At 43.5% G+C, this 26,236-nt stretch overlaps 1 protein-coding gene across 3 annotated transcripts in view; it reads right to left on the reverse strand.

The window, feature by feature from the left end:
- WASH1 (WAS protein family homolog 1) overlaps nucleotides 1-12,591 on the reverse strand; it is a 43,570-nt gene extending 30,979 nt beyond the window's left edge. The window contains exons 1-2 of one of the 3 annotated variants that reach the window (XM_017804846.1): nucleotides 12,551-12,591; nucleotides 770-923 (exon numbers count right to left, since the gene is read on the reverse strand). In XM_017804846.1, coding sequence (XP_017660335.1) covers nucleotides 770-918 — 149 coding nt within the window. In that variant the 5' untranslated portion in view covers nucleotides 919-923; nucleotides 12,551-12,591. The other 2 variants (XM_017804848.1, XM_017804847.1) reach the window with 2 other exon arrangements.
- Nucleotides 12,592-26,236: the final 13,645 nt, after the last annotated feature.

Consider the following 26,236-nt stretch of genomic DNA (forward strand, 5'->3'; position numbering starts at 1 on the left):
CTTTTGCTAATCAGGCTATGAGAAGACAAAGGCTGATCTGTTCCCATACCAATAATATAATGCCATCTGAGAGCACTGAGACATCAAAGATGCCATTGGATGGAAAAAGGCAGCATATTATCCACCACCATTTGCAGGCAAACACAAGAATCTCTCTGATCTGCTATACAGGCAGTCTTATAGACCCAACCCCAAAGATGACCATATGCAAGAGGTGCCAAGTCTGGGCCAAACCCCTGAAGAAATGGGTTCAGACGTATTATGAGACTGTGATGAGAAGAATACTCTCATGCACTCAGCCCTCCCCACACACAAAAAGTGCAAAATACCAGAAGCCCAAAGAGAACAGTTTGTAAGTCCCAGAGATCAGAACAAAGAGACATTTTCTACTTCACTGCTTCAAGCACAATGATTCAAAAAGACATATCTTCAAGATACTCTCAATAACAAAGCCTCCCCTTTAAAACATGAGCAGGAAGGAATAAAGGATAATGGCACCAGAAGCAATAATGCAATTTGTGGGACTCTACCACTGAATAAAAAATTAATAACCAACCAGCTCTGGCTAACTGCAGCCATTTCATTATGCCTCACTTTGACAGACCTGAATCCAATAAACTTTAATTGAAGTGCATCTGGTCCTTTTTTATCCCTTTTCTGACCTTCCATTGCTTGCCACTGCAATGAACTTTCACTGCTGCAACCTTATCACGGCACTGTTTCGTATTGCTGAATTCAAGGCACCCAACCCCCTGTGAGAGCACTTTACCTGTTGAATATATCACCAGACACCTTTTGCAGGTACTGAAGTGCATCTGCCACCTGCTGAACAGCCTCCTCCCTGCGTAAGTCCGGTTGGATCAGGGGGACTGAGTATGTTTGCCCCTCCAAAAAGTGCTTCTGGGCTACTGCAGCCATTGTACCTAAGGGAAAGAGGAAAGAGATCATTATTAAACACACTTCCATTTTATCACAGCATTTATTCAGGGACTTCCACTTTCTGCTCCCCTAATTATTTTAGGAAAGCATTTGCAACAGAATTAGTGAGCTGTGGAGAACAGCACAAGGTAGTAAGGTTGACATATTGGATTTTTAATAAATTCATGACAGCCGCAGTGAGGTGGAAGTCTCTTGCTTATCTGAATGCTCTTGGGAACCATAATTTTATTTTTTGCATGCTACTTAACAAATCTCTGCTCAGTACTGTGCTGAAAACAAAGACCACACTTCAAAGGAAAGTCAGTTCAGGGTGGTAATAAGACTCATCAGAAACTGCTCTGTCCCTTCCTCTCATTCTCATATTCCCTGTGGATATGTTCCAGGTCATTCAGCCTTACTGGCAAAATGCAGTATTTCATCTTACACTTCTGCTCCATGAAACACAACCACCACTTCCTTCCAGGAAGAGCATGCAAGTGCACACACCCCCTTGCTCCAAGTAGGCTAATGGGAGTTCTTCCATTCTGAGACTCCCAGGAGCTGTTTGCTGCTTCTGGTGGCTGGATTTTTCCTTAGTAACTATCTTAAAAGAAGCCTCCTTATTTTAGGATCCTTTTAGGTACAAAACCTAAATGGTCACTGACACATCTCAGTTGTGTGCAACACATGCACCAGAGCAGTACATGTGCTCTCAGATGCAGCTGGGCCCAAACCACTGCTCTGTAGCTCAGCCAAGAGAAAGCCATGCATCACTCATGTTACCATCCTGACAGCCTTGCTCACCTCTCCCTCAGCAACTCCCAAAAAATCTGCCTCTCATGGTTTTACTCACAAAAATCACAAAAACATTCCCAGGACATGAAGGAGGGTAAAGAGAAAAAAACTCAATTTCTCTAAGCACATTAGAAATTGCAAACTCACAAATACATCTTTGTTAGGACAGTCCAAAGAATGAACAGAGTAGAGTATCCATACACTTTTCTAACCCAAACTCTACTGCTAGGTCCACACAGCTCTCTTCAAACTTGTTTTTTCTGTGTCTTCTCACTCAGGCTGTAAAAACCCCACAGATTACAGGTGCTCATTACAGGGTTTCATCACACAGAGTGCTGTACATCGGTATAAGAAAGTATTCATCAAGCTGAGGAGAAGCAAAACAAAGAAAGATCAAAAAGCAAGGCATCAGAAACAGACGGGGATATCTCAGGACACACCACATTCCCTGTGTGATACCTGGAGTTCTGCAGGAGCTAATCCAGAGAACACTGCTGTGTGCAACCTGTATTCCTGCCTGTACACTAGGACAGACTGAGAATAACACAGAAACACAGCCCACACTGGATAAATTCACAGAACAGGAGCCTGAACAACATAAAACAACAGTTTAATATGTGAAAATTAGAGGAGTCTTCACTCATTCTTTAAATCCTCTATCTTGCTTCACAAAATGAAAAGATAACAGATTAGACTTGCCTGCAGCCATTCCTGTACATTTAAGAAACACCATCCACCCTCTCCAAATTTGTCCTTCCTGATCCTACCGCAGCAGGGTAGGGAAAGACTTTCTGTAAATGTGATGCGGCTGTTATTTTAAGGGCGATTTTTTTGGGACGCGGGGTTTTTTGGGTTGTTTCGGGGGTTTTTTAGGTGTTTAATAATGAATCACATGAGATTTAAGGACACCTAGTAGCCTTTTTGCAGTTAAATTCGCAAAACCAAGCCTAGCCAGCAGAAGAGCTGGCTCTGCTGCAGGAAGCCTAGACCTATTCTGTTCCATTTCATGCATCACTGGCAGCCAGACTCTGTATCCGCACTCTTTAGCGGCAATGTTTGCACACTGATTAGTCTTCTTGACTGGGCCTACTCAGCAGACAGGAAATTATTATTTAGAGCTGTAAAGCACACAAGTTAATCAGAGAGGAGCACAGCTAATTTTGAGACGGCATCTTTTTTGATCTGCTGACCACAATCGAGCTCGAATCCTCTTCCTTTCAAATCTCCCATCTGACTGTCAAGGCGGAACAAAGCGAGCACACAACAGAGCGAGCGCACGGTGATGAGTTACTCTGGCTCCAGCAGCAAAAAGAGTTTATGATCCTCCCTGCCACTGGTCACAACTCTTCCATTGCATCAATGCTGCTCATGTTGGGGATGCCTATTTTTAGCTCGGATCAGTTCAATGACCCAATTTGCTGCAGCCAGATAAACAGCTGTAACTGCCCAGTCATGAAGCAGAGTGGGAAGCAGGGGCAAAAAGGGGACTTCTAAAACTTGCTTCATTATTGAAACCATTCCTGTGCAATGGCAATCCTGAGAGAGCCAAGCTTTTCACCTCTTGAGGCCAGATGAGATTATACATGATCTCTCAGACTCTCACCAATCCTAATTCTCCCAGTGACCTTTCTAAAGCCAAGATCTGTTCAGCTGCTGACTGACAGATGCTCACACATGGAAGCAGCACATCCATAGCTACTACCAAACTGTTTCTTTCCCTGCAATCAGAAGCTACAGACTGTCCTCCAGGTCCCACTGCTCCCCTGCAAACAGAGGAGCACACAGCAGCGGGCAAAACAGGAAAATCCCTGTGTGCTCCTGCTCACACTGTCAGAGTTCATCTGACAGTAAACTTCAGCTTCACAGGTTCTCAATGCAGCCTCTCAGCTGAGCTCCAGATTCTCACCTTTGCTAAAAAAAAACCACATTGGAGAAATGTGGCAGACTCTTTGGGAACTGCTGTGAGAGACAAATACAAGAGATAATTCTTTCTGTGCAAGGAAACGAGCTGGAGATTTATAGCAAGAAGAGGAAAAACAGCAACACCTGAATGACTAGACTCAGTCCAGAATGCTGGAATTATGGCGGCTGACATAAAATACTCAGATGCTACAGTGAGAGAGGGGCATGTGTGCCCAAAGCAAGTATGATTCACAAGAGCAGATGTCAGATCACTCAAGAGATTTAATCATTAGTGGTGTGACCACCTACGGGTCAGAAGAAACAGCAATACAGAGCTTTTTTTTTTTTTGGTGATCAAAGAGGCTCTGGAAAAAAGCTGCAGCATCTGGGGCTCCATCCTCTCTTTATTCAATTATTTTTTCTGTGTCAACTTCCATGATCAAGACAAATGTGCTCTGGTGTTATATAATAACCTCATTTACCTTATTAAAGTGCAAACAAAGAGAAAAAGGTTGTTTTCTCACTGTACCACCTGCTTCCAAGTGCTATATCCTGATTTGGAAGCTCTGACTAAAGTTACCAACTGCTCAGATTTGCACTTGTGCCTTTAAGCTGTCTATCCTTTCACCTTAGGCAAGCTGGTGCAAAGCTCATCAAGGGTGGTGGCTCTCCCTCTGCTTTCAAAGCTGCTCTTTCCCTCTCGATTCCAACACACACACTGAGCAAAACAACAGCAGTGGGAAATGCAAAATCAGCCTCCACCACACTGTCTTGCCTTTCCAAAAGACTTCAAACCAGGACAGATACGGGCTGAGCACTCCAGGGTTTTCAGGCATCTGGAACCAACAACTGGTGTTACTGTTGAATCATTCCAGCCAAGTGTAATACTCTGATGGCTGTATAGAGATCTGTAGCTCTGAACCTGAAAAATGAAGTACAAAATTCACTGCTCTGGATAGGTAGAGAAACATTCCACCTACCTAGTTCACCTCTTGCGTTACCTCTCCCTGGACCTAAGAATAAAACTTCTTATATTAAGGCTAAGCCCAAGAGAACTTCTCACAGAGCAAACAGAGTCTGTAAAAGAAGCAACACTTCCCAAAGTTCTTCAGAAAATACTGCACTATGGAGGATCAACCACTGAGGTGATTATCTACAAACAAAAAAAAGATCCCCGCAACCTTAAAATACCTTATTTTTTCAAAGGAACATCAACAAAGGCAATATCAAGAAAACAGTTTGGCTGCCCTCAACACAGGCAGGCTGTAAATCTACATACAAGCACTTACCAGATGTGTACTTTGTTATGAAAATAAAGGGAGAATAAGGCAAGCTATCAACAATACCTGCTTTCTTAACATGCTTCAAGAGACTAAAAAGAGAGGGCTCAGGGGAGAAGAGGGATTAAATACTTTGAAAACAAAATCAGTGTGTATTCTTCAAAGCTACAAAGGCTGCTTTAGCAATTACTTGCTGCTGCTTCTGTCCCTGCACTGGAAAGGCAGCATGAATTAGAGGCCTTTAATTCCCACAGGCAGTAACATCTCCAAAAAGAAGTGTGAGGTTGTCTCTAGCCCTGTCTCTCTCCTTTGTAGGATCCTAATAAAAGACCAGTGCCTTGTAGACACCTGTGAGGATGCAGAGACCAGCAACATGCAACAAAACCCAAGTCTGCACAGCCCTCACCACACACCACTACACCACTGCCACCAGTATGGTTCCACAGTGGGAACAAACAAAGCCACAAGTGAGCTGCTGGTTAAGATTAAACACACTCAAACGATGGAGCAGAGACAGGCTTTGGGCACAGCTTATCAGAAAATGCTGCCTCCTCTGACAGAGGAAAGTCACGTCCGTAACTTGGTTCACAGTGAGAACTCATCCCGAACTCCTCACTGACCGTAACTTCTCACACATAACACTTTCTACCACATTCACCTGGACAAATGCTTTCCTGTGCTGGTTGATAATAACAGACCTCTGTTATCCTCACTTTCCTCTGCTCCAGTCCAGTGTGCTACATCAGCTCACTGCTCACAATACCTGACTGTGGCTTTTAGAGTTCCAAAGGCTCCCAGTTGCTACAATGTCTGTTGTATGTCACATCCCAAACTTCTACTACTGTGCACTTAACTATGGCACTCTGTAGTACTGAATGGACTACTACATCATCCTCATTCCCTACTTTCTTCATGGGCTTCCAACAAAATTTCATGGTCAAATCTGCTGGTGTATTCAAGTCATTCCTTGGTTACCCTAGAGGCTTCCCTAGAGGCTATCACAGAAAAATATCAGAATCAAATCCTCCAAGAAAAGAATAATAATAATAAAAAAAGATAATTGTATCACCTTGCCCTCCACAGATAAAACACATTCCTGTGAGTTTACCAGCTGCAAAGCCAGAGAACCATATTTAAAAAAAGAGACTTGAAGTCACAGAAAAGCAAAACATGTCATTGCACATGCTCCTCCTGTTAAGGGACAGGACAAGGCAGTGTCTGCATATGCACTTGCACAGATGTAGACACACAGCTGGAACAAAAGCTACAAGTTTCTCATGCTCTGGCTGTAAATGCAGCAAAAGAGCCTCGACATAAGTCCTATTTTATTGCACAGCAAACGATTGCTCTGCCCTGTCTTGACATTCACTGGAGGGGTCGAAATTTAGTCCTCCAGCAGAGCACACAAGAGGTAACTGGTATCTCCAGCAGTGAGATGAGAGGTTCACCACAGTCCCTGTGCTAAGCCAATTTTAGGTTTTTTGGGGGAAGCAAGGCAGGGGGAGGAGAGAAGTACTTTGATAAGTTAAGAGGATGAAAAGTCTATTTATATTTTTTAATTAAGCATGTTCTACAGTGTTATTAAGCAGCAATCAAAGATGCAGATGCTACTGATTTGATTGGCAAGAAGTACGCTGTGATGAATATTAAGGAACTCTGCCCCTATAAATAGGTCTAATCACCATCTGAAGGCTGGAAGGCAGTGATGAAAGAAAGCATTAATAAGACCATAATTAGGCCCCATAGCAGGCTGTACTCCACCAGGGTGCTCATGTTACTAGACGTGTCTTATAGTAGCAGCCTCAAACTCCACTGTAGACGTTACTGCTTTGGGTCTCAAGACCTCTAGTAGTTATTTTAGATAAAGCTAAGAGTGGGGTTTCTCCATCTTTGGAGGGCCTGGCATCAGTTGGGATTTTACATCCCAGTGCCATTTCTGGAGCAAGAGAGCTCTCCATTCCAGCTGTCCCTCTCTGCCCGCTTTCAATGAGTGAATTAAACTGAGGAGCTGGAGTTCCCCAGACACAGAGACTGGAAACGGGCGCAGGAAACTAGAAAGCTTTAGGAGCCATCCCTCTCCCTCCCTCTCGGCAGCAACAGCACATCACGGTCACATCTACATCACAACACTAACTTAGCCACAGCTGTAAAAGCCATTTCTGCTCCTCTGCTCCAGCTTTAGAGACACTTACTCAACCTCACACTTTCAGCCTATCCGTACTGTATTCCACCACCAAAGCGGCCTCACCTCATTTGTCCCAGCAGCAGCTACAGGAAAAGAAAAACCTTTTTCTGCAGCACTAACAGCCCAGTGATATAACACCGTAGCTTCTCCATACCCAAAGGATGTGGAATTACTGGCACTTACCACATATGCAGAACCTCACACATCTGGGTACCACAAGAACATCCTGTTGCACCACGATGTCAGCTACAGTGCCAGGTGCCTTTTTGTTAGCTGCATCCATGGACTACTGCCAGCCACTTAGTCCAACCCAACAGACCATGGGATCTGCATGAAAGGTACTCCAGGTCCATTCCATTTGAGGTATATGTTTTGCTCAACCTACTGACTCCCAGCACTGTACTAGACACAAGTATTAAGGTAATCAAGATACTCGCTTCTGGAAACAGCAAGAGAGGCTCTGGTATGAAGCTTCCATCTGAAACCAAAGAACTTTTATTTTTCCCCAGTTAATTCCTCAAGTTGCAGAGGGAACACAATAGACAGGCTGCTTTGCACCAAAAGAGCAGCTTACTGACAGAGTTTCTGTAAACTAGAGGCCTGAGAGGAACATGTCTCCCTGGACCACGGGCTGACCAACAAACATCCTTTATCCTGTCCTGCTGCTTCTGGAATAAAGTATTATCTGTAGGTGATCCCTCCTGAGTTCTCAGAGCTATCAAAGAAAAAGCACTGGCCTGTCAAAAATCTACTTCTGAAAGTAGTATTTAAGTATTTAAGGCAGCCCCTTCTCAAGAAGCCAGAGCCTGCTGACACCTTTGGCTCAGACACTTTGCTTTGAAAGAAACAGCAGCTATCACGGCTACTAAAGGCAAATGAAATCTACCACCAATATGACATTAAAGCAATGACATTACTGACAGGGAACTAAAGGCACATGAACTGGATGTTTTCCCACCCACTGCATTACCTCTTGGATCATGGGAGTGTGGGCCTGAACCAACACAACAACAGATTAGATGATCATTCTCAAATGGAGACTCTCCCTAAAAACTGCTCAGAGCCACTTAGATTTGTTGGTTTGTCACATACTATTCCACTTAGGCTTAAGAAAAAGAATCAAAATTTGAGATCTCAGAGCCCAGCTTTACAATAGCATATGGCAACTCACTGGCAAATTGCAAAATACCTGACATTTAAAGTTGGATCAAGTATAATCAAATGATATTGACTCTCCAGAAGACAGAATGCTATTACATTAAATTTTGAAGAGAATCTGAAAGGTAGAGACTTAAAAGAATTTAGAGGCGCACTTCAATCCTCCCAGCTCCATAAGACTGCCTCTGAGCCACTACTGTCCTCAGGACAATCCTCTCAAGGCAGAGCTCTGCTTTGAGAAGCACAAACAGCATCCCTCACTGCCAGGAGGCACCAAGCTGCATCACCTTGCTGAGAAAGCCCTGTCCTCTAAGCACAGGCTGAAAATGATTTCCTCCAGCTGGATACATAAAGCTCATTTTGATGGACAGATGTTGATATCTTAAATTAATCAGATAATCCCCTCTGCTACTGTCACCTTTGGCTCTCACCACTAATGGAGACAATCAGATGCTCTAATGAACAATTGATCTGATTCTAAGCCATCTACAACTGACCACAAACACTCTGCTAATTGCCTGCTTTCCCTTCCTCTCACTATTTATTATAAAAAAAGACTAAACAAATAGCCTAGCTACAGCTACAATACAGACATCGAAAGTAAAGCTGAGAATCCCATCCCAAACATCCAGACAAAGCTCTTCCCTTGATTTCCTAACTGGACCACTTTGGTTTTGTATGCCTAATGTACACAGGAGCCACTGGTTAAGCCAAAAGTCCCCTGGAGGGCCATTTCCCTGCAATAAGTTCTCTTAAACACTGGCATTCCAAACCCAGAGTAGATGGAACATTGCTGTAGAGCCTCCTGCAGAACGTCTGGAGCTTCTCATTCTTGCTATCAGACCACAGCAAGAAATACTTACTTCCAAAAACATAGCACTTAAAAAAAACACAAAAAAAAACCAAAAAAAAAACCCCAGTTAATTTTTTCCCCCTAATTTTCTGATACAAAATCAGCTTCAGCCTCCTGCAGAGGACCTTAGCTGCAGACGTAACCATTGCCACATCTCTCTGCCACAAACCCTAACTCGCAATGTCCTGTTTTTCACCTCCTGATTCAGTACCCTCTGCTCCAAAGTTCTGGAGTTTTACAGCCCCCAGACCCCACACACAGTGTTACAATGGATCCTTTAATGAAGGAAACAACCAAATCAAACTGGCAACCAAAGTAGTTCCTGCCCGTTTTATGCATTCAAAAGCAAAAGGAATGTTTGCACTTCTGGAAGAAGACACGAAGGGAACTCATTATATAAGGAATGTCTTCAAGCCTGTTCATATTTGCTGGAAGGAATATCCCTACAGCGAGGCCTGGATGACAGGAGTTAATGAAAAGCTGGATCAAAAAAATGATACCTGGATGGACTATTTTCTGGTAAAGGTTACCTTGCAAAGGGGTCTAAGCAGAGCTGATTAGCTACAGAAATTGCTTTTTTGCATGATAAAAATTATTCCCTTCAAGCTCCTACACCACATCCATGGGAAACATAACAATTTCAGACATAATCCTCTTCTTCCTCTGCACATTACCTTTAATCTAAAAAAAATGTTATATAAAAAAAAAAATCTGCCTTGTTTTCAGGATTATCTCAATATTATATTTCCCCAGCCCTCAATTTCTGTCTTTCTCTTTCACTGCCCAGGCTGAGCTTGCCGTGATTGGTATTACCAGAACCCAAAAGCCAGACTGCAAAGCAGTTCCCAGAAATTCTCTGCTTTCAGTTTTCTGGCCAATTAACTCCTGAGTTGAAAGAAGAGAACAGCACTTTTTATCTGAAAGAATGAAGATTTAAAACTCAGTTTAAATATCCAGAGTGATAGAAGGGCTAATGCTAAGACTAGCAGACTGTGCTGCTCTGGGAGTGCCTCAGGCATTTTTTTCTGCCTCAGGGCTCTGGAGGTGTAGCTGTTCCCCCCACCCCCAACCCCACCCTCAAAGCATCCCAGAAATACAGAGGTGTATCAGGCAGCCTCTACTACTCAGACAAGACAAACATAATGAAATATCAGGAGAACTTGGCAGGTAACCTTCCTAAAATAAAGTCTATGCAAGGAACAGCTGACTGACTGATTCCCCGGAAAACTGACGTGCAGAAAGCCTCTAAAGGACATGCCAAAGTCACTCTGCTTCCAGCCCTTGCCTGTGGCAGGAGCAGCACTATCCGCTCCGCTTCCTTTCACCGCTCAGAGAAGGCTTCACATTTGAGAGAACTGGCAAGAAATAGGGGCAGTTTCAGCTTCTCCCTCATCTACCCCAGGATAGGTCAGCCCAGCCTGGAAATCACTGCCAGCAACACCTGCCACACAACCCAAGGGAAATAAATAGGTCAGCTCAGGCAAAGTCCCAACTGACATTTGCCTGAGTCACATGAAATGCCACAACCACAGCTGGCATTATCCCACACTCCTTGTTGGAAGCTGCACTGTAGAAGTGAGCAGAGTCAAGAATTAGCCTACTCTGCGCAGGGACGAAAAGCTTCCTCTTTGGAAAGAGGTCTTTGGGAAAATCCAGGTGCTGTTCAACCACTCAACACCTGAACCACAACACTGAATAAATAAACAACAACAAAACCAGCAAAACCAAACTCAAAAAGAGGAGAGCGGGAAAGCTTATCACAGGACTTCCACTGATTACTAAAATAAATACTAGACTAAAACAAATACTAACAATGACCATCGCTGCTGGATGTGGATCCAAAATGTTCCCTGTGTCCATCAGCAGCCCTTCTTCACGTGTACAGCAAGGTCTAGCAGCCCTGTGGTCTTTTTACTGTTGGCCGACTCATTCTTTATTTTTAACACAGAAAAAGATTAATACAATAAATATAATTATCACAACAGCATTTGGGTTCACTTGTAAACACTGACAATGTGGTTTTTATTTGACAAATCATCACAACAGCACCGCTTTCTCACCCTGGGAGTGAGAAACAAACACTCGTGCAATTTAAAGGCAATCCATAATCCATGGTACTCCAGGTAGCATGGTACTCCAGGTGGTGACCCTGAGGGACTGGGAGTTACATTTTTTATAATCTGGGGTGTTCTCTGAATTAGCTGATAGTCCACTGTAACCAGTCAGTACCTGGAATAGTACAAAACACCCACAACCTCATAACAAGCCATCAGCTGACTTGCTGAGGAAAAAAATCACATAACCCACAACACTGAGTCCTGTAACCCTCTCTCGGACACCACCTTCTCTGTTTTGTCTCCCTTCAGGCTGCAGCATCTCCTGTCCACTCCTACAGGGTACCTGACTTACATGGAGAAAAGGCACAGCCCTGACCATTCCCCAGAGCACTGTGTAGAGCTTGAGAGCCCAGCATGCTCAAGGTTTTCATGCTCCATGCCTGCCTGGCAGGTTTCCCAATCTATGTCATGGCTCAGCATCAAAGCACAGCATAAGAATCACAGAAGGGGTCAGGCTGGAAGGGACCACAGTGGGTCAACTAGTCCAACCTCCTTGCTCAGGCAGGGCCATCCCTGAGTACATGGCACAGGACTGTGTCCAGATAGTTCTGGATAATCCAGTGAGGGAGACTCCACAACCTCTCTGGGCAATCTGTTCCAGTGCACGGTCACTGCACAGTAAAGAAGCAATTCCTCCTGTTCAGGTGGAACTTCCAGGGCATCAGTTTCTGCCATTGCCTCTTGTTCTACTGCTCGACATCACCAAGGAGCACCTGGCTCTGTCCTCCTGGCACTCCTTCAGATACTGACAAACACAGATGAGGTCCCCTCCCAGTCTGCTCTTCTTGAGGCTGAACAGGCACAGTTCCCTCAGCCTTTCCTCGTAACAGAGATGCTCCAGTCCCTTAATCATCTTTGTTGCCCTGCAATGGACCTGCCCCAATAGCTCCATGTCGCTCTTGCCCTGAGGAGCCCAGACCCGGACACAGCACTCCAGATGTGGCCTCACCAGGGGTGAGTAGAGGGGTGGGATCACCTGCTGGGAATGGCACCCCAGGATAACAACCGTAACAAACCACTTCCCTTCTATCCCATCCGAACAGGCGCTGCGTGACTCTCATTCCACACCACCAAGCTCTCCTTCCCCAGAGCTCCCCGGGGTTCCCACCGGGCAGCGCCGCTGGCCCCCAGACGGGACAGGCCGCGGCCCCGGCACAGCCCTTCGTGGGGGCGCCGCTCAGGCCCGGCAGGGGGGCTCCCACTGGAGCCGGGGCTGCTCTCCGGAGGGAGCTGTCCCGCTGTCCCACTGTCCCGCCGTGTCCCCCCGTGCCGTGTGTCTGAGGTGCGGAGGGCACAGCCCCGCCCCCCCCGCGCGCCCCCCGCGGCCCCGCGCGCCCCTCACCTGCTGCGCGCCGGCCACGCCCCGCGCCCCGCGCCGCTTCCGCCCTCAGCCCCGCGTCACTTCCGCCCGGCCGGGCCGCCCCGGCGGGGTCACGGTGGCGGTGCGGGAGGGAGTCCGGGAATGTGCTGGGCTGCAAGGGACGCACAGGGATCAGCGAGTCCGACCCCGCACGGGACACCCCGACAGTCGCACCGCGGGCCTCAGAGTATCGCCCAAACGCTCCTTGAGCCCTGCCAGCCTTGGTGCTGTGACCGCTGCCCTGTCCCGGCGCCTCTGTTCACCCTCTGGGTGAAGAACCTTTGTGTGATACCCAGCCCACACGTCCCCTGACTGCTTCATGCCGTGTCCTCGAATCCTGTCACCGCTCTGTCGTTGCCACGTCCAGCCCGGTTCCTGCACCCGGCTGCTTTTGCGCTTCCACATTGCTGGCGCAGCAGAGCAATTAAAAGGGGGACTGACCCACGCGCGTGTTTTCTCTCCAGTGCTCGCGGAGAGTCTGGCCATTTAAATACTTGACTTACGAACCGGGGAATTTTTAAGTGCGTTCTGCCACTTTGTTCTTGTGTTGCTTTCACGCTCCCCTTTCGTGCACCCGTTCAAGCAACCGAGTTCTCCCGGCACAAAAGCTCGTGAAAAGTGAATCGCAGGAGCGCAAACCTCTGTAAACTTTAAAGCCACATTTTAAAAGGGGTATGTGCTACGCGTGACAGAGCTATTTGCATGCTCATCCACTTCAGGATCAGAAACAATTTCTCAAAACTTAACCAAACAGGTACAATTTAACACTATTTGAATAGCAAATAGCAGCTTTTGGACGCACCAGGTAATACTCGTGATTGATATGTAGCATTAAAAGCAGTGCACAGGGGAAAAAATGAGGCAAGCCTCTTCAAACAGTGGATGCACTTGAACACATCAGGAGCCACTCATGCATATTCAGCTCAGGGGAAAAGGGTAAATTCATTACATAAATTACCTGTTGCAGATTGTTTGCTCGGTTCCCCTCCTTTGCAGTGGGAAGCAGGGACTGAAGTGGGGGAGGGATGTTGGGCCCGGTGGAGATGCAAAGGAGATCAGGAGGCAGCAGCAGCAGCTCCCCCGTTTCAGAGCCTGCAGGAAGGTGCAGTGTTTGCCCTGCAGTGTTTTAATGACGGGCCTGGTACGACCCATGAATATGGAGAGCACAAAGTGAGCGCTAAGGACCAGCGTAAGAGCTGCTGAATGGAAAATCCTGCCAAAAACTCAAAGCAGATCTAGCCGAGTCTGAGCAAGGAGGCTGTGTGTGTATGTGTGGGTGTCAGGACCTGTCAAAAACAAAATGGGGAAGCGGATGTAAGAAGCAACAATCCAATCTATTCTGATCCATTTTTATTTATATACTGCTGACGGAAAGCCCTTGAAATGCTTTTTTTTTCTGCTTGGGTAAAATCCAATTCAAAGCATTTATGAAATTCAAGAGGAAGCAAGAGGTGATGCAGTCCCTTCCCATGTCCCCCTGAGAAAGAGGAGCCAGCAGGTTTGCACAATCCATCACTAAAGGACAAAAAGAAAGCTAATACAGAGAGAAAAAAGGAAGACTGAATCTCAGGCTGGGTGGGCAGAGCAGCAGGGATACAGCAAGTCCTATGTGAGAAGTAATAGCAGGGTAGCAGTGGACTGGACAAAGCACCAGGGAGAGGCTGTAGATTGTAGTTAACTCCTGTGTAATGTTGTCATATATCAAACCTCTTTTCTGTGCAGACAAGACCTACCCAACTGCGCACAAATAGGTGTGAACAGCAGCACAGAAAGAGTCTGGAGGCAAATCAGGAGAGCAGCTGCTTAACACAGTGTTTAATTCAACTACAGAGCCAGCAATCTCTATCCAGCTGCATGTCTCAGCCCCCTCAACTGGCTGGTGGATACCAAACGACACCATTCCCAGACAGTGGAATACCGGACAAAATATCACGCTCCATGCCAGCGAAATAATGGACACAATACTTTCTCTCTCCAGAACAATGTTTACTGGATACATTCCATAACCTTTCACTGGCTCATTTTGCTGGTTCTGATGTCAGGATCCTTTCAGTTTAGCAAGGGCTGCTCTCAGGCCCCTGTGACCAGCAAGCTCAGCTTGGGCTGCTTTGCATTGGCAAGTTACAGCCAACAAAACCAAAATCACACACAGTATTTTTTCTCTTCTAACAAAAGGAGCACTACTACCCACTGCTGCCCAGGCACAGGAAGATTTAGATGGAGGGCCTTCTTCCCACACAGTCATTAAGACAAGATTTTTCATAGGGTGCAAAAAGCAGCACCTTGTGGTGAGACAAGTCATGCATGACAGCGTGGCAGAGGCTTTGCAGTTAAGAAATGTGATAACTGCTGGTTTGGAAAATGCCTTTTGGCTTACCTAGAGCCACTGCTCAAGTCAACACCAATGGGAAAACCCTAATTGGGGTTGGGCTGCAGAGAGGTCCTGTTTATATTAAACAGGATGGTGGCACCGCCACTTTCAGTCATTTTGCTCTGAAATGGCAAAATAGTGCAGGGCCCCCCTTCAGTCAGAACCTGCTTTTGCCCTTGGCTCATTGAATACATGAAGCCAGGTGTTTCCACTGGGCTCCTCGTGGCCTGTGTGGAGGCTTTGCATGCTCTGCTTTGCCCTCAGTTGCCGGCAGAATCCTCACTGTGAGCTGCTGGCTGATCCAGACCAGCTCAGGGCATGTCAGGTTTCCTGTGCTTTTGCATGCTGTGCTCTGGATAACTGTCTGGAGTGCTTGTTCTGTCCATTAGCTTTTCCATCACTGCAACATTCAAGCTTTTCCACCCTGTCCAGAACTCTTGCATAAAGACATTTTTTCCTGTAGGCTAGACTCATTGCAATTATCTATACACAAACTGATCACTCATCTGTTGTCGTGCCACAGCCACAAATTCATGTGAAACAACCAACCCTTTTAGATTCACATTATATTTGAACTCATTTTCACATTTCTGAAACTGCATTTTCCCACTAGAGTGCTTTTTCTGAAGTAAAAAAAAAAAAAGGCAAACCAACAAACCTAACCTTTAATACATTAAATTAATTTTCTCTTTGTCTTGCTATCTTTTACTGAGCAAAGTCACCTTGGGCAAGTAATTAGTGCCTCACTTTCCTCGCTAGAAAAAGGGAAACAATATTTTTCTGTCTTTGATATCTTTAGGATGGAAAATGTTGCTGCTTATTATTTATTATAATGTTTTACACCAAAATTTAATAACATAAAGCTCAGAACCCGAAGGAAAAATGTAAAAAGCGAAGGTGAAGAGAATACAGAGTGGTGCTGTGTTGTGTGTTTTGAAGGTGATGGAAATTCTTGTAGTCTGTTGAATAGCATCTATCAAACGTTCAGGCAGAGCTGGCTGAGCCACTTTTGCACAAGGTCAGGAGAGGGCAGGAACACAGATCAGACCTTACTCCAGACATCCCTCTTGTTTTGCAGTTTCTCAGATCTGAGGGATGTTTTGCTATTGCAGTTGGATGTAGTGTTGGGCTCACCTGACATTTAGAAGAGTTTGGACCTCAGGTTTTGCTTCACGTCTGACTCTGATGCTTTGCTTGTAGTGTTGCTGTAGAAGGACAGGCAGGATCCTCCTTGAACATCTGCCCCTTGTTCTGTGTCTGGTGACAATTAGCACCTCCTCTGAGTGCACACTAATGATCAGAATATGCTCACAAGATGTTGAAATTAGACAAAGCTAAACAACGTTTCATCATTTGGGAGTCGAGTAAAATGATAAGTACCTTTGTTTTTCCTCTAGAGATATAGATGCTCTACATATAACATTAATATCTGTATTACCTCTGAGGTGTTCTTACTGCAAGGGGATAAAATAAAGGCCAAGTGCAGCCACCTTTCCTTCTGCTCAAATTTTCTTATGACTCAGATTTCTGGAGACATTCGTCCCACACACTTCCCCACAAACTCGTGACTTTCCTCTTCCCTTAGAAGTGGGGCTTTGCGATAAAATGCAGTGGAGTGGACCCAGCTAGAGCCTGAAGTTGATAGAAGCACCATATCTGTCCCCCTCTTCCTTCTCTGCCATTCTTGTCAAAGTCAGAGAATCATAGAATATGATTCTGTAGAAGGGACCCATTAGGATCATTGAACCCAACTCCTGGCCCTGCACAAGATCCTCCCCAAGAGCCACTCCATGTGCCCAAAAGTATTGTCCCAATGCTTCTTGAACTCTGTCAGGCTCAAGCCTTTCTGCTTCTATACTTTCTTCCCTATCATCCAAGCCTCTTCAGCCTTGGAATCACAGCTTTAAACATCACTTGCCAGCATCACATTTCTTATTCCTCGTGAGTGCCAGAGCCCTTCTGACCCCTTGTGCCTGCACTGCCCATCAAACTGTAAGTTCTCCAGGGCACAGCGTGCCGCAGTGTTTCACAGAGGGCTCAGGCTGCAGCTCTCAGGCAGTGCTGGAAACCCCCACCCACGATAAACAATAAAAATACAACTTCTTCGGTGCACACGTGAGTATCAAAATGATTCTTGTATTACTGTCATAGGCTAAAATGGTACCTCTTTGTGCAGCTGCACTGAACTAGTGTCTCACATTGCTGCACGTTGAACTGGTCAGTAGGGCAAGGCTGGATAGCAAAGGTCTCCATCCTGAGTGTCATTGGGAAGACTCTTAGCTATGAATTCCCAAATGCCATTCTTAACCTTGCATCCATACAGTTTTGCATACTCACAGTAATTGCCTTTGTAGACTTAAAACAAACAAACAAACAAACAAGAAAAAAGCATGTTTATGAAATAATGGTACATGTCAGGGAAAAGAAGGTAACAGAAAATAGAAAACAAAGAGTAGAAAGTCCATGGAGAGAAGCCCAGGTGAGGACAGTGTTTCATGCACATTCTTTTTTACTGTGTGTCTCCTTTCCACACTTCTACAGCATCCCCAACTCTGAGAGTCCTGAGCAGGGCTGACCTCGCTGAACACGTGAGATCTGACGAGAGCACAGCACACAGCAGGATGGCTGCAGGCTAATGCTTTTATTTTCGTAACCGTGTATCCCTAAGAGCATGGTAATGGGAGTTAGGGATCAAATCCATGCTTCTTGCATAACTGAACAGAGTATTCCCGCTAGGCTACCTGGCAAGAGATCAAACCTTCCATACTAGGCCTTTAAAAAAAAATAAATGAAAGGGGGAAATATTAAGAACAGCCATGGCCGTAAGAGAAAAGCAACAAGTATTCTAAGGACCACTTATCCATGCTCCCAACAGGCCCAAATCACTTATTTAACTTGAAAGTCAACACACACGAGATTCACAGAATCAGCAACATTCTAAGACACCCATTGCATTTGCCATGCAATCTCAGTTACTGTTTCATATTTAAACTAAAGCCCAGCTATCCAACCCTTCTCCCCTTTATTGCAGCCACGAACCCCATTGCTGGCCATTCTTTTTTTGCTATAACGAAGCTGGGAGTTGCCATGAACTAATTCCCCTCTGCCATGTGAACACTAACCCAAGGAGGAGGTAGCCAGCTACAACTCCCTGCTACTATGTTAGTGAGTCATCATGAATGTCATTCTTCTGATTCTGACCACATCCATTAAGTTCCTTTAGCACAGTGTGGGTGTTAAATATTAGATGTTTTTTCCAAAAAACCTGAAGATTAATTTTTTTTTTTTTGCCATTCTGAAAAGCTCAAATAAGTGACAACATTCTGTTGAAAATTCACTTCACTCCCTATCCAGCTTTGGACATGACTTGTTTTTTTTTAATTCTTCTGAACTTTTAACTCCTAAAAGAAGAAGAAAAAAATATGGAATTTGTAAGAACATTTCTTCCTTTTTATAAAAATAGCTCTTTTAAAAATTAATATTTTTCAAATCACGTACATTTAAACCAGGAACTTTATTAGTATTTTATCAGTTTCCTACATTAGCTTCCATGTTTTTAAATGTACATGTTAATGCTTCAAGACATAAGTCATTGCTGGATACAAATTAGGGGATTTATGAATATATTTGGAAAGTTAATAAAAAGAGAAGCATGAAAAGAGATGCAAGACCCTACATTAAAGATTAGAATTAAATATAACTGGAGAGAGAGAGAAAGATGTTCTATTAAAAGCCTACTGAAAATATTAGTGTGTATTAAGAACCTACTGACAAATGCTTGTGTAAAATAGTGACAGCAGGACACTCAATACATTTTAGGACACTCTGCTTCCAAACAGAATAATGAGAGGTGAAAGCAAGCAGGAGAAAAAAGAAAAAAGCTTTCATGAAATAATTCATTTTCATTATTGTCACCATCAATTAGGACTCAGTCCTGCACCATTTAATTGTACTTTTGACATTGCTTCCTAGAAACATATTTCAGAAAATGAAGTAATATGTGGTAAAGAAACATTTGCACTTAAATGAAATTTGCACTTTAATAAAAGCTTGTTCCTGCAGAGTTAGTTTTAAGCTGGAAACAATTTTTCATCTTTTCAAACATAAAAGCCAAATAATAGAAATCAATAGTCCCTGGGAATAAGGCTCACCCCTGTGAGAAGTTCATCCAAACTCTTTGCTGTCAATGGATTTAAGTGGGTATTCAAATGGCTTGTGTGAATAATTCATTATTTGATTCAGTTGTTGAACCAAAAAATTAAACTCTGCTTTTTTTGCAAAGTCACCCCCAAAGCACTGTTTTTAGTGTATTTGGTAAATAATAAAAACTCCATAGTTTTAGGGTAAATTATTTGCTATTTATTTGTTTGGAACTAACTTTAGTTCTGTAATTTTTTTCCAAGTATGTGCAATAAAAGCAAAGGACTAGATTCATAGAAGAGCCTAAGCATTACCTTCAGAGATTTTTTTTTTCCCAGTTTCTACTCAAATCAAAATTTAGTAAAAACTTGAAATTCCTACCTGCAATATTTTGTTTCTGAATGAGCAGTAAAATACATGTTAAACATTTCCAGTGAAGCTATTACCTCTGCATTTCAATCTTTCAGATGCTTGCTAATGCTCTGCAGTATTCACATGAAGCAATTTCACTTCAAAGCTTACTATAGCAGGCTATTATAATTCCTCTGTGCTGCAGGCCAAATTTCCTGGTGGTCCTTAAAATTATGCCATATTAACTGCCTTGTAATAGCTCTATGCCAAGGTGCCATGCTAATTTCACTACATTTTTCTCTAGAAACATGAATTTATTTTGCGTCTGCATTATAACATCAGGTCCCTACTTAATTCTACTTCTAAGACTTACAGATATAATCTTTCTTTTCATTTACAAAGCAGTAGGATATATACCTTCTACTTTAGCCTTTAATTCCCCCTCCATTTTAGAGAGATGTGAACAGGCCAAAATAATACGGTTTGCAACACAGCATCTATTTTAACAGCATCTTTGTCATTGTTTTATAATAAAACCTATGCATTTATTTATTAAATACTTCTATCAGTACTTCTACATGCTAGTTAAACTGCATAGCTAATTTTTAAAAAAATAGTGAGGTTAAGCATCTATAGGTAACTACTCTAGGCTTAATTTTTTTTCTGTTCCTGGGAGAAGACAAAGGGCTTAGGGAAAAAAAAAAACAAAACAAAAACAAACACAAACCCCACCCTCAAACCTCACAAGTCTGGGAAGTTTCATGCAAACTGGAGAGCAGGAAAGGGATGTGCCTTGTGTGCCAATGGAAAGCCTCTTCCCTGAGAAATGGGTTATAATGAGGACAACATATGACATCATTCTGTCATGGTCCATGAGAGCATCCTGACCAGGAACTGTTTAGCAGAAAGACAGAAAGACACCTGATGGTGTAGGATTCCACTCTGTTCCCACCATCTCATGACTTCATCTAGGACATGCAAACAAAAATGCCTCAAAAAGAAGCACTTTGTCATTCCTATAATGTTGTCCTCATTGTTTTAAACCTCCAAAATGTTCAGTGAGTGCATCTCAAATTCACAAATAATTTTGCATTGACTAAATGTTTATTTTGGCAAATAACCGATTTGTGACAAAAAAGTCACTACATCCATTTCAATGGGGACTTCATCCACTAACATGAGCCAGGAACCAAGGATTTTCATCAGGAAGGAAGACAGGACCACGGCCAAGCTCCTAACCTCTCAGCTCAGCTCAGGCTGAGAGGCTTTGTTCAATCAACAACAAAAGATGTGTTCTCAGAACTACACAGAACGTGAATATGACCTTGAATTTCCCGTTGAGTGCAGAGAATCAGGGTTGAGCTCAGAAATCCTGTAAGTTTGTTTGAGGAGGCCTCTGTCTATTTTTTTCCAAGTATTTTGCTGCAAGGCAGAGGTGCTGAGCTGGATTGCTGAAGACAAGCTGCCTCCTGCTCGGAATGGTGAGACGGCACCAGTGTCCTCTGCCTGCAAAGCCTTGGGGTACTTCTGCCTTTAAAATGGGGGACTTGACCTTTCCGGCATGCAGGGGAATAGGCTAAACACAGAGATGACCAGGACAGGTAAGTCCAACAGCATTAGGAACAAGAAACTGGCTTGTAAGGAAGAGAGTCAAAGGACTCAGGACCTTCACAGAACAGCTGCTGCATGTGGGAAAAAATATCTGAAAGGATCCAAATATATAAATGTAAAGGAAGAGAAGGATTTTTGGATGTATCTCAAAATGAGTATGTAGGGCTTATCAGAAGGCAAATGAAAATATAAACCAGCTACAAGAATATCCCTTAAAATTCAAACTGTGATGGCAGTAGCTCCAGTGGAGAGTAGGTTAGCACCTACCTCTTATTATGCTGTCTGGTATTTACAGTTGAGAGCTCCTGACTTTATTTTGGGCTTTATTCACAGAGTTGATGACCTCTGGATATCATCTAGCCCAGCCCCACTGATAAAGCAGGTTCACTTAGAGCAGATTGCACAGGATCACATCCAGATGAGTTTTTAGTATCTCAGAGACTTCACAGCCTCTCTGGGCATCCTGTTCTGGTTCTCTGTCACCTCAAAGTAAATAAATTTTTCCTCACATTCAGATAGAACTTCCTGTGTTTCAGTTTGTGCCTGGCGCCCCTTGTCCTGTTGCTGAGAACAACCAAAGACAGTCTGGCCCCATCCTCTTGACAATATTCCTGATAGTCATGCAAACTATGGCACGACATTGCACCTTGTCTCTATCACTGCAAAGTACTGCATATTCACTCAGAACCACTAGAAGAGTATTGTAGACATCATGCAGGGTAAAGTCTTTGCTGCAGCTGAATTCACTCTCTGACTTTGAAACCATGCAGTGAACCCTTGCCTTTAGCTCCATACAGATTGACCCTCAGCCATAAAAGAGTGTTTTCATCTTTCAGGAGCCCACTGAACAAACAGTCTGCTGGCTACAGCATAGCTGTTTAAGCAGGACAAGTTCCAATCAGGGCTAGCTACCAGTTCACCTGAAGCAGCAGTGACACCACTGGAAGTGCCAGCAAGGATGAAGAGGTTTAATTAGCATGTTGGCTGGTAAAATTGCCAGCAGATGCCAGAACATCTCCACCTGGGCTCCCCTCACAGTAATTCCCTGGGTCTATCTGAACCAGCACTAGCACTGATGAGGTAGTTTTTGCTCCTTCTCCTCTTTGGAGACTCAGCCAGGACAGGAAGACTATCACATTATGAGTTCCTCCATTCCCTCTTTGAATATAGGCAGCAGGATCTTGGCCTTGAGTATGCACCATTACCTTCACAGAAGGGAAGGAAATACAAAAAATTAATGCCAAACCCAGTATTGTTTCAGTCACATTTGGTATTTTATGGGCCTGTTTTGTTCAGTTTGGCATAATACTGTTTATGTCTTGAAATTTATGCTGTGAAACACAGAATACATGTTATGGAAGAATTCCTCTTGCTGCAATGCCTCAGCCTCTCCCTTTCCAGAGGCTCAGGATAGTATATCCACTGTGCATGACAAACTAGTGCCAGGCTTGCATTAAGAACAGCTTGTTTTATTAATCTCCTCCTGAAAATTAACTTTAGTTCACTTTTTAAACTGACTGGCTTCATTCTACGACCATCGGAATCAAAGAATAAAAACTCTATCACGTTTTTTTCATGACATCAAAAATCATGCCATATCAATAAAATGTTATCTGCATCTGAAAGATTGGCAGAAGGAGGTAAATGCAAACTGCCAGCTGATGCTCCTGCTAGACAGACTTTTGTGCTTGGCTTGAACTCACTGATTTCAAAATGAGGCCTCAGCAGCTTATAGGTTTGGGGTTAGAACTGCAGCCACCAGGGGAAGCCTCTCCTTCAACTCTGCCTCCAGTTTTTTCTTATCATTGTCATGCTTATATCATCTTTAGTAGCACTAATGCAGCCTGATCTCTCTAAACTATGTCATACTAGTGGAAGTAAAAAAAAAAATAATGGTTGTCTGCCCTCTCCTTCTCTGTAATCTCCTTCTTTTTATTTTTTTATTAGTATTTTTTATTTTTTTTTTAGATATGATGACCTCTGAGAGACTGACAGATTTATTTTGGCAGATATGGCTGCTAATTCATATCTACTAGGACTGAGAAACATGATCCTAATTTGAGATGTCTCTCTATTTATAATCTGTTTGTTATCTTTAATATTTGTGATTTGTTTATCTGACACAGATGACATGTTTATTATTACAAATATGCTTATTGGTCATGATTCATATTGGTCTCTATTACTTTGGACAGTTTTTATTTATCTGTAGGCAGCTCACGCTGTTTTATATGTTCTATCACAGTTGGTTTTGCTTTGCCTTTTTGTGCTGATATCTGTAAAAAAAATCACAAAACATCACATAAGAAATTAAAACCCAATGAGAATGTTTCCAAAATCATCACTCTACAACATCCATCCAGCAGTAATTTCAATGTGAAACAGAGTACGAGCCTGAACAGATGGGAAGCTTTTAAACAAATCATAACTTAAGACATCAGCAAATAGCTCTGGCTCCTTTAAGGACGGAGACCTGAAACTAAGACAGTCAATGGAAAGACTGCTGGTATCCTTTGACCAAATGCCAGGTACCTGTGTGCCCCTGCACAGTGACATCTTTGGAGGGAGGATTCTGTTTGCTCATGTGGCCTTGACCCCTTGTTCAGGTACGTGATGCTGCCCTTGCTCCTCAGAGAGAGTAAGGTAGCAGCTAAGTACAGTTGGAGCAAAGATCTCATGCTCCTTGTTACCAGATGATGTAAATGTTAAAAATTCAGATAGATTCAAGATGAGACCAGACAAACCGATAGAAAACTACCGAGGGTTTTTGTTTTAATGCAAGGGTATCACCTCTGGCTCAGGAAGTCTGGCTGGAAGCATATTTGGGGAAAGTATAATTTTGTGCTGCTTCCAGTGTAATTTTCTTTCCTATGCATCTTATTGTTGTTATTTATATGCTCCTTAAGTCCTACAAAGTAGATTTCAACCTAACTTTCAAGTTTTGAGTCTTCCTTTTGACCACACTTAGAGCATGTCTGTATAACAAATACTCAGCCATTCTTTTCAGTTTACTGAGAGCATTTTTCAGATACTTTTCTGCCTCCTTCTGCACATTCCTTTCTCTCCCACAACTTCCACACCAGCCTTGCCTGCAGACCAAACATCAGCCCTCCCCAGTTCTGCCCACCCCAGCAACCAACCGCCTGTGCATCCTCAGTCCCCTGCCCTCTGTCACTTCTCACCAGTCTCCCTGTGCCTCATGATTCCCAATTCACATCGGTTTTCACTCCCCACCATCCAGCCACTGTTGCTGCTTCTGGCTCCTAAGCCCTCCCTCCCTCCCGGACAAGACCCCTTATCCTTTGCTCTCTCTCTCTCTCTCTCTCTCTCTCTCTCTCCACCTTCCCAAGGTGAGCACTGCAGACAGTGCTGCAGAGGGAACGAAGAACTGAACGTTATCTCTGCAAGGGATGGAACAACAAAGCAGTGCTGCTGTGAGCTGTTGGGATTTTTTTTTTTCCTTTTTCTCTCTTTTAAAAATGAGTGTAGTGTTGATTGGGAAGATACTTCTGCTCACTATCTGAAAAGGTCTGCTAGGCTGCTTTTACTTGGGAGATGGGGAAATAAGGTAGCCAGCAGTCAGTGGGGAATTTCTCTCTGGCCAAGGTAAGCTTTCAGCTGCTTGCCTTGTCACCAGATTGGCTTCAACCATTGCCAAAATCCCATCAGTTGTGAAGAAATTTAGAAGACAGAATTGCTTGCACCCAGAGCTTAACGTTATGTTAAGCTAATGCATGCAACATAAAAACTAGACCTGTGATTTGCCACCATTTCACTTATATTCTGCTCTTTACATCTGGGCCTCCCAAAACAGAGGGGTCTTTTGTGTTCTTTGCAAGAGGCTGTGTAAACAGAGATTCTACTGTGTGGAGTCAGTTGCAGCGACATTGATGGTGGTGGCTGTGTGAAACAATTCTGCTGTGTTCCTCAAAGAAAAGTCTGGAGCAAGTTCTGTTGGTCTTGAGTCGCAGGATCCTTTTTGTCTCTTCATTTGCTCCTTGAAATTGTTTCAGACACCAAAATAGAACACAGAAATATTTTTCACAAGTCACTGTGTCTGAGCAGAAAGGATCCTGTCTGTAAGCAGATTTGAAGACAAAGGTTGACCTGAGCAGAAGCCTGACCCCATAAATAATGAGCAACATGAGAGAGGAGCATATCTCAGCAGCGACCTCTTCAGCAAATATTTGGCCTGCTTCTAGTTGGACCATGCTGTGTATCAGCAAGTCTTAAAGATTACCTCAAAAGCCAAAAAAAAAATGAAGTTTTTAGAAAATTACATTATTTAAAGAGTTCAGTCTGTTTAGCTTGCTAAAAATATTATCATCAGGTGATCCGATCAGTCACTTTCAAGCAGAGAAAAGCTTTAGGACTAAGGAGCTCTTTACCTGGGTGGAGAACACCATAAACACTCATGTCTGGAAAGTAAAAGGGATAAATTCATATAAGAAAAATATCCCAACTTGTCAACAATGACACAGATTAACTATGATGACAAAATATCAAGGAATGAGACAAGTTCTCTGCTTTTTCCTATCTTCCCAGTGGTACCAGAGGCACTTCTGGAGATACATTTTTCTTAAACTCATATTCCAAGTTACCTGAGATTATACAGTATGTAGCACATCAGGCCAGATGCTTTATTGATTTGTCCTGGCTTTAATTTCCCTGAGAAGTCAGCATCTGCTTACCCTTGTTATGAAACAGGAGCAGAGACCAAACAAGCCACACTGTCAAGGTGAAGCAGGACACCACTGAGGGTCTGTAATCAGAAAGTGCTCTCTCAGCTTCAGATGAGGACTGTGGGAAGGCAGGAGGAGTCCTCTGGTATTTTCATCCTTAGTCCTGCACTTAAAAGCCAGGTGTTATGGTCTGCAGTCTTTAAACTTCTTTAAACTGAATTCTGCAACAAGGTGAATTTTCTTGCTTGTGTTGGGACTGTTGAATTGTTAATTTATACTTACTCATAGCACAAAATTAGAAGCAAAGGGAAAATATCTTGTTCTATATGTCAAACATAAAAAACTGAGATGTGGTAAGGACAAATACTTCCTATTCTGTCAATGGTCTTTTTTTCTTTTCAAGGGAACACAGCTAAGCTGACATATAAACATTTTAAACAGCAACTCATCAGAAAAGTGCTGTATTGTATCCCAAGCTGAAATGTATACTGTTCATGCATGTTTTTAGTTTTC

The sequence above is a fragment of the Lepidothrix coronata genome, unplaced genomic scaffold, assembly GCF_001604755.1.
Source record: "Lepidothrix coronata isolate B3197 unplaced genomic scaffold, Lepidothrix_coronata-1.0 Scaffold10, whole genome shotgun sequence".
NCBI lineage: Eukaryota > Metazoa > Chordata > Aves > Passeriformes > Pipridae > Lepidothrix > Lepidothrix coronata.